Here is a 15,069-nt window from a genome sequence, read left to right as displayed (position 1 = left end):
TGTTGCTGGACTAAGTTCACTAGTGAACAGCTGAAAGAAAAAGGCCAACACTTACATCAAGTGACGCGAGGCAGTACCAGCAGAACACATGCTTGCACCGCTTGCACATCATCTGCGCGCAGCCCTCATCCTTCTCGATAGGGACGCGGCACATCGGGCACAGTTTGATGAGCTCCGAGTCGGGCAGGAGCGGGGCGCCGGCGCCGGCCATGGAGGATGACGCCGCTGCCGCCTCGCAGGACATGCTGCCGTGCCACTGTTGACAAAGAAAAAACATTCATGTTATCAGCATCATTAATACTTAAGAGCTATGCTCTTGTCGGTGGAGTAATCGCCACTCTTCTCTTTGCTGGGCCAGCCTTTTAACTCCCTCGTATATACGACACGACAGGAACTCTATCTTTTATTTGGCTGAGATATGTGAGCCTGGGCCTTCCTCTGCGTCTTTTCCCCTCAATCTTGCCCTCCAGGATGTTTAAAAAGAATATGTCGTGCCGTATCAGGTGGCCATCCATCTTACCATCATTCATGTTGTAAACTGAAAAAATCGTAACCAAACCGTCCACTGCATGAGACCGGATTTCAACATTCGTCCTCAGATTGTGAAATTAAAAGGATTTTGTATTGTCTATAATATCAGATTTCTCTACAGTTAATTGTAACTAAATAGTTCTTAACAGCAACAATCGACTGACAATGACAATTGGAATAAGGTGTAACAATTGTCAGTTAGCAATATGGACGATGGTACATAATACCTACATTACCTACTAGTAAGTACACTACTTGTATGTACGGCTGTACAGTTTTGTTGTCCTAAGGCAACCGTCATTAACCATCGAACACGACAAGACTCCACGGAATTATTACAACACGGCACGGCATTGGAATCGAATTTGAATACAATAGAGCCGAAATGTATCGACAACTGAGCATTTTTAAACCTTATTTACAAGCACCGAAGGGCTATAAATGGTCAGCCAAGTTTGTACTGACACAGATATTGGATTGATGACGTTGAACTATTCGAAGGTCCTTTGAATAACTACTGGGGTAATGTATTGAGTATGAATATAAATTATGGTATTAAATATAAATATCTGGGAGACCGAGCTATACTCGGAAAACAAATATAAAAACTCAAAAATGCGCGTTTTCCCAGAGATAAGACTCAGCTAAAAATCAAAATCAAACATTCAAAATATACTTTATTCATGTAGGCCTAGCAACAAGCTCTTATGAATTGTAGTTAGATCGATTTCGTCACTCCTAAAAACCCCCATTGGATGGGAATCGACGCTGCCACACTAGGCAGAAAGACTGCAAATAGAGAAGAGTTCCGGACTGTGGTAGCCGACATCCGTAGAGGATATGGCACCTAAAGAAGATGAATTATAGTGATCCTGAAGGACTGTTATTGGCTCTTATTACTAAAAAAAAATACCTACAACAAATATGAATAATTAATCGTTAAAACCAAAGAGAATAGAGTGTACAGAGGCGGATTGTCAAAGTAAATTATGTAGCCACTGTTTTACTGCCATCTTTCGACAGAAGATTAAAACTGTTAGAACGCCATTTGACTTTGATCCTTATTCTTTCACTGATATTTGTTAACTTGTTAAATATTAATATTAACGCCATCTACTCGACTGTAGGCCAATATATAGGTATTAAGGTGCAATCTTTTCGAGCGATGGCGCCATAACCTTCAGCCTTCTAGTAGTTGGCGTTAATATTAACATTTAACAAGTTAACACATATCAGTGAAATAATAATGAATATAAATGTACTGTAGCTACATAATTTACCATGACAGTAACTCTCTATTTCAAATTGTGTTTGATTATAGTTAGCCTGAAGGACTGTTATTGGCTCTTATTATTTTAGAAAATCATATACAGCAAATATGAATAATTAATCGTTAAACTTAGGATAACACTTCATCACACTGTCGAACAGCATGTCAAAACCGGTAAATCTGCATACTGATCGAGCGCATGGGGCCGTCAGTTCGTTGCATTTATAAACTGACGATTACATATGCGTAAACGCTTTGATTAAATATGTATGACTAGTAATTAATCTATGCTGGAGATGTTAATGTAGGTAATGTTATTATAGCTATTAACATGTTTGAAAGAAATAACAAGGAAGGAAACAGCAAAATTTTATGAATTTCATCCTTCAGGGTTCATTCAAAATTCTTCTGCGATAGGTACACTCCATTATATGTACAAGTGACTAAAAAGTTAAAAGATTTAATATCTTGAGTTTGGCTATATCAATGATTCGCGTCAGTTGCCGATTTTGAAGAACAAATTGATTCTGTGCTGTCCTTTTTAGCATATTGGAGTCTGCATACCTACGGCAAGCAATGCCCCAGCTTATTCTACTTTAACACCAAATATCATCCCTTCGACCCTTAGAAACATAATTAGCACAATGCAAATTCAACCTTAAGTTGAAACATTAAGGTTAACTTTCGTTTGGCAGTAATACAGATCAAAAGGAGGGCAATTTGTAAGCTTGCCTTTTATATTAAACATCCCTTAGGCGCCTGGGTTCTGGGTTGGTAATTAAAATGTGTTTGTGCTCGATTTGGTTTATGCAGTTTAGGCAAATTTTATAGCCTTAAGGCATTTGGCTGTATTTTATGGCATGTAGATAACCATTAACCTAAAAACATTTAGGTATAAGTATACATATGACTGTTCGATTGTTGCTGGCTGGTGAGAACTCCTAAACTCTTTTTACAATACATCTGGTGCTCCATTACGACACCCTGTGCTATAATAAGCACATTACGTAACTAAGTCGAAAATTTACATGTGCCAATAGGGAATTCGCAACTCGTGTCGACTCAATTTCCAATCGGTCATGTTTTAATTTCCTATTTTTTGCACTTGTATCGTAATGCACTATTACATAACTAAGTTCTGTATTTATACCCGAGGTAATAAAATTACTTTTCGATTTTAAAATAATATCAAACTTATAATAAAAAGTAACCTAAAATTAAAACTACCTACAAAACTGAAAAAAATACCTAAAATATAAATAAAACATAACATGGGTGACCTAGCCGAATATGTATAGGTATTAGGGCATGCTCCCGGGAATTCCCGAGACTGATTTTTCTCGAGAATTCCCGGGAACGGGCACTTTCAGCCAGTATCGGAACTGGAGACAACATTCCCGGGAAATATCGAAATTTCGGGAAATTTATAAATGTTATGTTATATCGATTTATGTCTAATTGCGAATTGGCTACAAGCCGAAATTATGTTGTACATATATATATATTTTCTATGACAATACTTTGTTCAACAGAGCAATGGTATAATATGGGTACGTTTTCTTCGACTGGTTACATTTGTAACCAATTAAGATCCAGTTTAAGTGACAGAGTTTAGATGCGATCAGTTATTTACCCTCATATTACCAGCAAATGAGAGCTTTAATATGGGAGCAAGAGGAACAGCCACACGAATGGAACGTCGGTGTCATCTGTCCAGTCCACAAAAAAGGCTCGAAAAAGAGATGCTCAAACTATCGAGGAATCGCTTTACTCACTACAGCGTACACAGTTTTGTCCAACGTACTGCTCAAGAGACTGGAACCATATTCTGAAAGAATCCTTGGGGATTACCAATGTGGTATCCGCAGAAACCGCAGCACGACGGACCAGATTTTCTTGCTCCAGATTATGCGGAAGAAGTGGGAGTACGCCCAAAGCGTTCACTCTTTGTTTGTGGACTTCACTAAGGCCTATGACAGCATAGATTGGGACGCTCTTTATGCCATTCTTGTAAACTTTAACATCCCTAGAAAACTATGTAGTAGCCATGATCACTACAGCAACAAAAGAGAGTAGGATGCGTGTGCGGTGAGCTGACCGAGGAATTCAAGGTGATGACCGGTCTACAGCAGGGAGATGCCTTATCACCCGTGCTCTTCAACTTAGCCCTTGAACATGTTGTCCGAAAAGTGTTAGCGTTGGACATAGGGCTGGAGATGAGCGGCAAGCACAAAGTGATAGGGTACGCGGACGACCTGGCTTTATTAGGGGAAAGCCGCGAAGAAGTAGTACAGGCAGGCAGTGACATTTATTATAGATAGGTATATTTTAGTTAATATATCAACCGTTAAGTTTGATTTAGTTTAAAAACTAATAGAAATATTAATTAATCATTTGATTATAACCATTTCAATCAAAATAATAACTTTTTTAATTTTCCCGAAATTTCCCGATTTCCCGGGATTTCTCGGAACTGGTCCTGAGCCAATCCCGGGAAATTTGAAACCTTTCCCGAGACTGATATTGCATGCCCTAATAGGTATATTAGGCTAGATCGCCCTGGTCCGATCCCTGTGGAGAACGGATTGGCCAATTTGGTATATATCATTTTAGTACAAAACCAGACAGATAAATTTACTAGTAACAGCAGTTGGACATACAGTTCGATCAATAGAAAATTGCTTCGATAGCTACAAACTTGGCATACTTATTCAACTCTTTATAATTTAATAACATCACATACTTCTCTATGGCGACCTATCGATATCATAATGGCCCTTACTTGCAGCACCTTGACATTTACAGTTTAATAAATCGATATTAACATCGCATTGCGAGTCGATATTCTAATTTGTATGCAATGGAAATCTTATAAACGTTTAACTTTTATCGTTAACTGTTACCATCGTCATAGAGAAATCGGTAAGTTTGGCCGAATGGTCGGTCGGGGAAATTCTAGAAAGATGAATAGGTACTTAAGTATATAATTGTAAATTTGAGTGAAAGCTTTGGATTCCACTCGGATTGATCAATTTTGGACTTTAACGTCATCTTCAAAGTGGTGTTAGTTCCGAAATCTAACGCCACACAAGTTCTCCTGAATGTAGTTTTTCGTCTTTTCTAACTAGAAAACCGTTTCTTAAGGGCTCATTTAGACGATGCGAGAACGTATGCCAGTTTCATTACATTGCGGTTTTTGATCGGTCGGTTGAATTGGACGTAACCAACAGTCCGCAATGTAACTAAAATCGCATGCGAGTTCGCGCGCCGTCGAAATCAGCCCTAAATCTGCATCTGACGCGATTAAATACAAATTCAGAAGTCGTCACGGTTTTTATTTTGCTTTTAGTGATCTCCTTCGTACTTCGTGATAATAATATAGTAACTCTCTCTGTCTATCTGTTACCTCTTCACTAAAGCGATTTTAGATGAAGATGTATGGAGACAGTTTAAGGTTCGTCAAAGGACATAGGATAGTTTTTATCAATCATCACATCACCCCAAACGCTGTACCTTTTACTTGAGGTGTGCCAATAAAGAGTATTATATATTCTATCTATCATTTCACGCAACCGCTTTTCATCTCTAATATCTCTATAAGCGTTAGCGTCTGATACTAAATACTAAACCCTATGGTGTCAAATTAGTAAAACTGACAGAGAGAATAGAGTGTATAGAGACGGATTGTCAAAGTAAATTATGTAGCCACTGTAAATTTACTACCATCTTTCGATAGAACATAAAACAGTTAGAACGCCATTTGACTTTGATCCTTATTCTATCACTGATATGTGTTAACTTATTAAATATTAATATTAACGCCATCTACTCGACTATAGGCCAAAGGTCTGGTGCAATATTTTCGAGCGATGACGCCATAACCTTCAGCCTACTCTCGAGTAGATGGCGTTAATATTAATAATATTTAATAAGTTAACACATCACTCGCCGCACCAAGCTAAGGGTTTTCAACTCGAACGTAAAGTCGGTCCTCCTATATGGATGCGAGACATGGCCCGTCAAGCAAGACATAACCAGTAGACTCCAGGTGTTTGTAAACAAGTGTTTGCGGCGAATCGTAGGAGTCTACTGGCCACGGACCATCTCCAATGTTAAACTATGGGAACTGACTGGCCAAAACCCTTTAGCTAAGGAGATACTTCTGCGGAAATGGCGCTGGATAGGACATGTTTTACGAAGGCCAAACAATCACCTATCCAAGCAAGGGCTGACCTGGAAAATTCCCGGAAAAAGAGGACAAGGTCGCCCACGTACCACCTGGAGGCGCACAGTGGAAAAAGAGGCGGCATCAGTTGGCCTCGGCTGGGCGGAGCTGAAAGAGGCCGCGCTGGACCGCGAAGAATGGAAATCCCTTCTGAGAGCCCTATGTCCCTGATGAGGGATAACAGGATATCATCAAGTTAACACATATCAGTGAAAGAATAATGATCAAAGTCAAATGAAGTTCTAACAGTTTTAATCGTCTGTCGAAAGATGGCAGTAAATGTACTGTAGCTACATACCCCTCTATTTCATATTCTCTTTGATAGAACTCATCTCCGATTTCCGGCACACTTGTGAAGCCAATAATTCAAGTTCTCAAACTGTCTGTCAGTTTAAAGTTGCGGCTCTAATTAACAACGAATCCGAGATAAAACTTATAATAAATCTGCCCAATCCCGTTACTCGATTAGATACAGATATGGAAGTTATAACGTGCGGCAATTTAATATGTGTAACGACAAACAATATTAACATGCACAACAGATGAGTCTTGAATGTAGGAGATATATTTAATGGCGCCCTAAATAAGATTAATCTAAAGCAGAACATTGAAGCGCAATAAATCTTATGATAAATGTTAGCACTCGAACAGAAAACTGGGACAGTGTTAATTATAGACGCTGCGCTAAAAGATATTGGCTGTCGAAATCTTATATACGAACCTATCATATGATATGACTCTCATTCAATGTTAGCATTTATAAATAATCAGGCATAAATGGCGGTAAGGCTTCTAAAACGGATGTCCTGGGTTCAAGTCCCGGATCGTATGCAATGGCTTAGGTAGTCCAGACTTATGTTTTCTCCAAGAGCAAATCTGCTAAGAAATTCAAGATGCGTTCAAGTCTTCATTGTACAATTGTGCATTGGTTTAGAGTTTAGAGTGGGAACTAGGTACATTCTTTTTGTACAATGCACAGTGAGAGCAAGCCTGCACCAGCAGTCAGACGTGTAAAAATTGGTGACGACCAAAACTTTCATTGTTTATGTAAAACCATTAAATTAACGTTAATACAATAGAGTAAACTCAGGCTATCCGGGCAAGACTGTACAATAAATAAAAACTTGTATAGAAAGGCCAATGTTCTTTGTCCCGGGCAAGCTTTTACATTAAGTAGTGCTCAACCGTTGAGTGAGGGCATTGTAGCGGGGCTTCTATAAATCCTACAACGGCCTTTCTTCTGTCCGCCATTCTGGACTGGACGCGATGTGAAAGACGGTAGAGACTCGATACGAGTCTCAATTTTAAAAACTTTTGTTTATTACACGGTTCAAGTAGGAAGTATTAATGTTTGACCAATATAAAGGCTATTGAAGTTGGACCCTACGCTGCACGACAAATAAAACTAAAAACGTGTATAGAGAGGCCAATATTCTGTGTCCCGGGCAAGCTTTTACATTAAGTGGTGCTCAGTGAGGGCATTGTAGCGCTTCTATAAATCCTAGCCTTTCTTCTGCCCGCCATTCTGGAGGCTGACGTGAATGCCTGTAGAAATAGGTAGCGTATTTTAGTTTTATTTATGAGACTATGATATTTTTAAGTTGTGATTCGAATCTGTAGTCAATGAAACTAGAGGTTATGCATGAATGTAATTTTTTACACTTTTCATTTATTTCTAACCTTTTGCATGAATCTTGTGTAGATGACGAGACGAAGCGCCGTAACTAAAATGGTAAAACTATGGTAAAAACATGATAATCACAGCGCGAAGAACGTAATTACAAAACAAACTAAGCTTCAACAGTTTTGAATGATTCACGGTTAGTTGCACTAGACTTATATCGACCGGGATATGAACCGTGCTCGAAAACAATACACAAGGTAATCACGGTTCATATCCCGGTCGATATAAGGCTAGTGAAACTAAGCTTCTTATCTTTATCACGCGATAAATAAGCACGGCTAGCAGCCGTAAAGCCCGTGAAAAAACAAGTATCTCATAAAGGCGAGTTCCCACAGGTTTTCCCAGCGCAAATGGCGCGCGACCAATTGTGCGATCTGATCTATTCCTACTACATGCTGAATCCAGTGCGCACATTTGCACATAACAGCTAGTGTAAAAAGGCCAGGTCCGTAACAACTATCGTTATTCCATCCTATATCCCTATCATTATAAGTTATGATGATAAGAAATCGACATAATGTGATATAACGCTCCGCCATTTCCAATGTAAACATTATATATAAAAAAAACATTAACGATAAAACCGAACGTGCTCGCACACGAGAATCTGTTGAGTAATGCGATCTGGACAGGGTAACACCAGGGACTTAGTATGTCCTTAAGCATTTTTTCCTAAGCTGAAATAGTAACCTTCGCCTTGCGCGGTCAAGAGTCAAGAACTAACAAAATATGTTTTAATATGTTAAAAATATGTTTTAATTTTAATATGTTAAAATATGTTTTATGTTAAATAAAATATAAATTGTAGAAAGCACTTCCGACAACGCTTCTCAGTAAGATTGTAATAATACTGCGCCTGAGCACAATAGGTCGGGAAAGCTTTCCATTGGACAATGGGTTGGGTGCGACGTTGGTTCGTTATGGAGAAAACTGTCTGTTTTTATGTTGAGCTTTTCTTGTACTTTTACGTTGTAGCGAGTCAAGCGAGTGAGAGAATTGTCTATATAGATAGTATCCGCTGTTGAATCTCACAATTAATATTGTGTACCTCTTTCTTTATATTTAAGAGCTCTGCTCTTGTTGGTGGAGCAATCACAAACTCTTCCGTTCCTCTGCCAACTCCTTAATTTTTTGATTGTGTAACTACAAGTTGTATTTAGTAGAGTACAGTCAGCTGCAGAGAAATTCAGGTTTCAGCCTCCTCTTCCTCCTCCTCAGGAGGTCATCCTCCTGGATAGAAATGTGTACCTATACAATGTTAAGGCGCGTCCAGATAGCTTCCGGGCCAGGCGCAAATTTCGTTATTCATTGCGTCTCGGAAGATAACTCGTAAAGTGATAATGATAAGGGAGCCTCGTGAATATCAGCTGCCGCTCCGTTGGTGAGTTAAGGGACAGCAACCACACACGCAAAAAAAATTGACAGATGATAGTTCATACGCTATTGTGACAAAAAAAACTTACCTCCTGGTTGCACTGCGAGCAAAAATCGTGCCGGCAGGTCGGGCAGTGCGCGGGGCTGGCGGCGCGCAGCGACACGACTGTGTCGCAGCCGACGCGGGGACAGAACGCGCGGTTAGCGTCCATCGCCACTTCTGTTTAAAAAAAAAACAAATTTAGTTTGTAATACGGTCGCCTCATATCTTGCAATTAAATTATTGGATTTAGCTAAAACTTCACATACATATATGTAAGTTGGGTGACAATGTAATAATCAATGCAATATAATGGCACCATCAAGCTGAGGTGATGATGGTCACAGGAAGTTGCCATTGGAACTCTGTGATGAAACAACGCAACCTAATTAATTGTGTTTTCGCTTATTAGAATTGTCTCGAGTAGTATTAGTTACCTGTTTATTTAAAAATACAGTCAGCGATAGAAACTTGAATCAATTTTATTTAGTCATAAAAAATATTTTAAACAAAATGGCAGAGCTGGACTGATTTGACGGAACGCAATAACAGAAAAAAATAGATCCAACCGTTTCAGTAACTTTGTAAAAAGAGAAACTAGCTTTGATTCTATATGAGCTCAATATCCGTCAGAATACCTAATGAAAAACTAAAACAACATGCCAACACCTCGCACCGCATTAAAGTATTAAAGTAATTAAAGAAATTATACGACCGACGGTGTTAAGCCGACCACTGACTAACAGGCCGCCGGACGATATCGGCCTGTCAGTTAGAACAAAAATTTGACAGCTCCGAACAACTGACAGGCCGATATCGTCCGGCGGACTGGTAATCAGTGGGCTCCTTTACAACTTACAAGAGTGTTTCAATTACAACGTCGGTTAAAGTAATCGTGCACGCTTTTCTTATAATAGTCCCTCTTCATTATATAGACAATGTAGACAATTAGCTTAGTCACTGAGATGCTATTTTTAACTTGAGTAATGCTTAGTCTAAATTAAGACGGTTTAAAGGGTCTACAACACTTATTTACGCTCTTCTAGATTACAACCAATGCCATTGATTGAACCCGTACGTTTTCGAATTCGGTAAGTCTTCAACCCTGCTAAATGTGCGATCACCACATCCGTTACTCCGTAGTATCCGTCCAGGCCTTTTATGGAAGAACACAGTTTCGGTTTCAACTGGTTTTACCGCAAAGATTCTGATTGCTTGAAGTACAAGGACAAAAGTCGTTGAACGCGCTGCGTTGACCTCAAAGATTCACCCACTCGAGCCATAATTTTGCAACGCAAAAGCCAGGGATGTTTGTTTAATGGAAAAAAATATTCATATACATTAAGAATAACAGTGCTTCGTGCTCACAAAAAAGCAAGTGCATGCATTCAAAACGTTTTCGATATTTAGGTATACATTCGTCCAATCCAATGCCTGGAACGTCGAATCCAAAATCAAATAAATAAGGAACAGGTTAAAGATTATAATTTACACATTCATAATTTTCTGGGCACAACTTCATTGTCAAGAGAATAAAAGCTTGTATATTTACTGCACATATCATTAACCACGTGTCTTTATTTATATCTCAAACTGAACGTCACGTTTCTAGGTCAATCCCACAAGGCAGTGAACTCCGATAAACATTTAAAAAATCGATATCGATAAATCATAGTGACGTTAAAGGCTGGCATAATGAATCATCGTAATGGCTTTATCATGTAGTACTCGTAATGATAATAGGAAGCGAAGTGTAAAGGGCGCGTTTACTTCCTTTTTCTTCCATTTTAAGGCGTTCATGTAAATCACGATGTCAGGCAGGATTTATAAAGATTTAAGGCATCTACACACAGAAACACAAATTATCGTCTACTTGGGGACCAGTGATTCAAATGTTGAAACCAGCGGATATATCTTCGGGCCAGTGTACGGATACTGTGAGTGTTGCGTGTCGTGCCGTGGACAATAAACATTAAACTTTAACGGGTAGCTGCAATTTCTTTGTCTACCCCGAACATTTTTATAAACTAATTTCGGGTAGTTTAGTGGTGTTTTATTAATATCTCTGTTGACATTTGTTGGGACGTCAGTCTTTCCGTGACCACAGCTGGTGCAACTCAGCTGAAACGTCGGAATTAAAGGTAAAAACAATGAAATTATATCGCGGTAGACCCGTTTGTGTAATTAAATATATCTACACACAGAGTAAGTGAAACGTCAGTGTAATTATAATGGCGTATCCACAGCGATAAACGATATAAGCACGACCGCGAAAATGTTCGAAGAATGCTAGAAAATGAAAGAAGAGTTGTTAGCCCAAAGGGCATACATTCAATCTCATGTGATCCCTTAGGGCCACTTGCACCATTCGACTATACCGGGGTTAACTGGTTAAACATTGAGGTGCCATGGTTACCAGTACAGTTTGACACTGGGTTAACGGTTTAACCGCTTAGCCCCGGGTTAGTTGAGTGATGCAAGTGACCCTTAATAGGCCAATCAAATTAGATCCAAAAAAAAAAGCGTCTGAGGAATTAATTCCCAGCAAGCCGGAAATCATTGTAATACCTTCATTTAGTCCTAAATGCGTATATAATCCGAGTTTGCTCCATCCCAGGAGATGTGGATAAAGTTTGGGAGCCTTGGGAGATACATTTTACCTTGGATTGACAAAACCACTCGATGTAGAAGGAACCCACCATTAATTACAATGTCACTACCAGCAAGATTGTGGTGGATTAGACACTGGTGAAAAAAAATCGGATTTTAACACGAGTATACAAGAAAAAAAGAAATTCAAAATGGCGGCCATTTTTTACAATCTTTGACTACGAATTCATATAAAGGTATCTTTCGGATCCTCAGATGTCAATTTTTATCATGATCAGAGCAAATTTTCCGTCAGTCGTACCGTTTTTGAACTACAAGCAAAAAACTGAAAAGAGCAAACATTTTTCCACAACTCCTGGAATGGAGCAAACTCGGATTACACTAATTTAGAACCAAATGGAGGTATTAAGACGATTTCCAGCTTGCTGGGAATTAATTCTTGGAAAAAATCTAATCTGATTGGCCTATAAGAGCTGTAGTAAAAGTCGTATAGATTTTATTGTGTAGTTGCATGCAATATGGAGCGTCGCTTTATGATTGCATCGGCGTAAAATAGAATTAAACTATTTTATTAGCTGGGTTTTAACAACCGCACAGACATTATTATATGTTAGTATCGTAGACAATTTTTAAGAACTTATTTACACATATACGGGGTAGATTGTTACTCCATGCCTTTTAAAACAGACATATTTATTGCTTCCACCTAATCGAAACTGTTTAGTGTGTTGCTCCTGCCCACGGTGATTGAGATAATATTGTTTTTACTTATTGATAGGTTTAAACACTCAAAAACACGTAATACAATGTAAATAAGATCAATTAAACAATAAAAAATAATAAAAACCGGACAAGTGCGAGTTGGACTCGCCCACCGAGGGTTCCGTACTTTTTAGTATTTGTTGTTATAGCGGCAACTATCACGGTTCGTGAGATACAGCCTGGTGACAGACGGACGGACGGACGGACGGACGGACGGACGGACGGACGGACGGACGGACGTCGGTCGGACGGACAGCGGAGTCTTAGTAATAGGGTCCCGTTTACCCTTTGGGTACGGAACCCTAAAAAAGACTGACAAATAGACTCTAAACCTAATCTCATTAATCAACATTTGCATATAATTTGGTATTTGTCCAATAACCTATCAGTCACTGACGTCCACTGCTGGACATAGGCCTCCCCCATGGACCGCCACCGGGAGCGATCTCTAGCACACTGCAGCCACCGGCTCCCAGCGACGCGTACGAGATCATCCGTCCATCTTGTTTGTGGGCGTCCGACACTTCGCTTACCCATCCGTAACCACCACTCTAGGACTTTTCTGCCCCAGCGGCCATCGACTCTTCGGGCTATGTGGCCTGCCCATTGCCACTTCAACCGTGCAATTCTGCGTGCAATGGGCAAAACGAGACATTAATAGACGTTTTTCCAATACCACAAGGACAACACTACAAGGACAGCATCTACATATCGAAGTATTCTATTGAAATACATTTGCTTGGCACCAAACCAATCATTCGAATACATTGTATACAGTGATTAATGGCACATATTAATGGTTATAAATAATAATGGTTTGCAAAGCAAAACAAACCCGATCAAGTGCGAGTCCACAGAAAATATCAAAGGCGAGTCGGACTCGCCCCTCGAGGGTTCCGTACTTTTTAGTATTTGATGTTATAGCGGCGACAGAAATACATCATCTGTGAAAATTTCAACTGTCTAGCTATCACGGTTCAAGAGATACGGCTTGGTGATAGACAGGTGGACAGTGGAGTCTTAGTAATAGCAAAGACATATGTAACTCCGTATAAGATGAATAAAGTATAAGAAAAAAACGTGCCTCGGAAATCAAGAAAAAGTCATTCTCGGATAGATGGCGCACACACCTTTCGCCTATGGTCGGGTAGATGGCGTTGACACCGTTTTATATTTAACAATTTTAACACATATAGGTATCAGTGAATGAACATAGGCCAAAATGATATAAAAATAATAAAATCATCCATATATATACATTTTTTCGATAGTTTTATACGTTTTCATTTTGAGTTTTAGTCGTGTGTCGATAGATGGCAGTAAATTTACTGTGACTACTAAATTTACTATGACAGGACCCCTCTATACTATCTATTCTCTTTGGTAATAGGCTCCCGTTTTTACCCTTTGGGTACGGAACCCTAAAAAGGCGTTAAAATTGTTCATGAATAAATAATAAGCAAACCTAATTCAAAGTCCGTTTCGCACGAACCTTCGTTGCCAATGACATTAGATTACGTGTACACGTGTATCATTAACGTATAGCCATAGGCATAGGCACTTTGTCGCTTGCCATAAGGACGAGATTTGCTTGTATCTTTATACGAATACTCTGACAAGGCGTCCTTATCGCAAGTGACAAAGAGGGACGTTTTGCCGGCCGCGGTCACATTATTCGCAATTTGCGGTTAGATTGTGAAGATAAATCTTGAGGGTTACATATCAGAATACCGAAAATCTATTTACCTAATGTTGAATCACCTATGCTCGTTTCACCTATTTTTTTAAATACCTATTGATCAGTTAACCTAAGCTCATAATACCTATGCTCGATTTACCTAAAGTTGAAACACCTAATACTCGAAATACCTAAAGCTAATATACCTAATACACGAAACACCTAATGTTGGTATACCTAATGCACGAAATACCTAAACTCGGTATACCTAATGATCGAATTGCCTAAAGTTAACATACCTACTGCACGAATTACCTAAAGTCGGTATACCTAATGATCGCATTACCTAAAGTTAACATACCTAATGAACGAAATACCTAAATTTGATACACCTAATGCACGAAATACCTGAAGTCGATGCACTTAATGAACGAAATATGTACCTAAAATCAAAAATATAATTATTGTTTAGTAGAATATTATTAGGACATACAAGAAGTCGAGATAGGTGCGATGACGAGCAAAGCGAGGAGGAGCGTGTTAGGTTAACTACGACCAAACAGTGCCAAAACCGACTTTTATTCATCGTCATGATGTTAACTTTAGTTTTTGATAAGATAAGATAACATAACTAATTTTGTATTAGACTAACGAAATCATTCTACTACCTAAAAAGTAGCGTCTCAAAAAGCGTATTTTTAAATTGTTATCCAAACAAACAGTTTCTACTGTAAGGTTGGGAAATCATACGATTTATTGGGTGGAGTTGCCACTTGATCATTCGGCAAAATGATATGAATTTTGTACTAGGTATATAGACTTTAGGTATTCCGTGCATTAGGCATATCGAAATTAGGTAATTCGTTCAGGAAGTATATCAACTTTAGGTATTTCG

General features: G+C 39.0%; 1 protein-coding gene and 1 long non-coding RNA gene across 3 annotated transcripts in view; both read right to left on the bottom strand.

The window, feature by feature from the left end:
- Nucleotides 1-15,069, bottom strand: part of LOC134795738 (uncharacterized) — a 319,587-nt gene that overhangs the window by 16,823 nt on the left and 287,695 nt on the right. The gene's annotated exons all lie outside the window — the stretch shown is intronic.
- The window catches only part of LOC134795663 (E3 ubiquitin-protein ligase RNF144A), a 164,646-nt gene that overhangs the window by 16,823 nt on the left and 132,754 nt on the right, over nt 1-15,069 (bottom strand). For both annotated transcript variants that reach the window (XM_063767578.1, XM_063767579.1), the window contains 2 exons: nt 9,174-9,304; nt 56-256 (listed from right to left, as the gene is read on the bottom strand). In XM_063767578.1, the coding sequence (XP_063623648.1) occupies nt 56-256; nt 9,174-9,304 (332 nt within the window). The remainder of the gene's footprint in view (nt 1-55; nt 257-9,173; nt 9,305-15,069) is intronic.

This window comes from Cydia splendana, chromosome 12, assembly GCF_910591565.1.
Source record: "Cydia splendana chromosome 12, ilCydSple1.2, whole genome shotgun sequence".
Taxonomy (NCBI): domain Eukaryota; kingdom Metazoa; phylum Arthropoda; class Insecta; order Lepidoptera; family Tortricidae; genus Cydia; species Cydia splendana.
The sequence above is the reverse complement of the archived record's forward strand: the minus strand, read 5'-3'. Positions and strand labels throughout refer to the sequence as shown.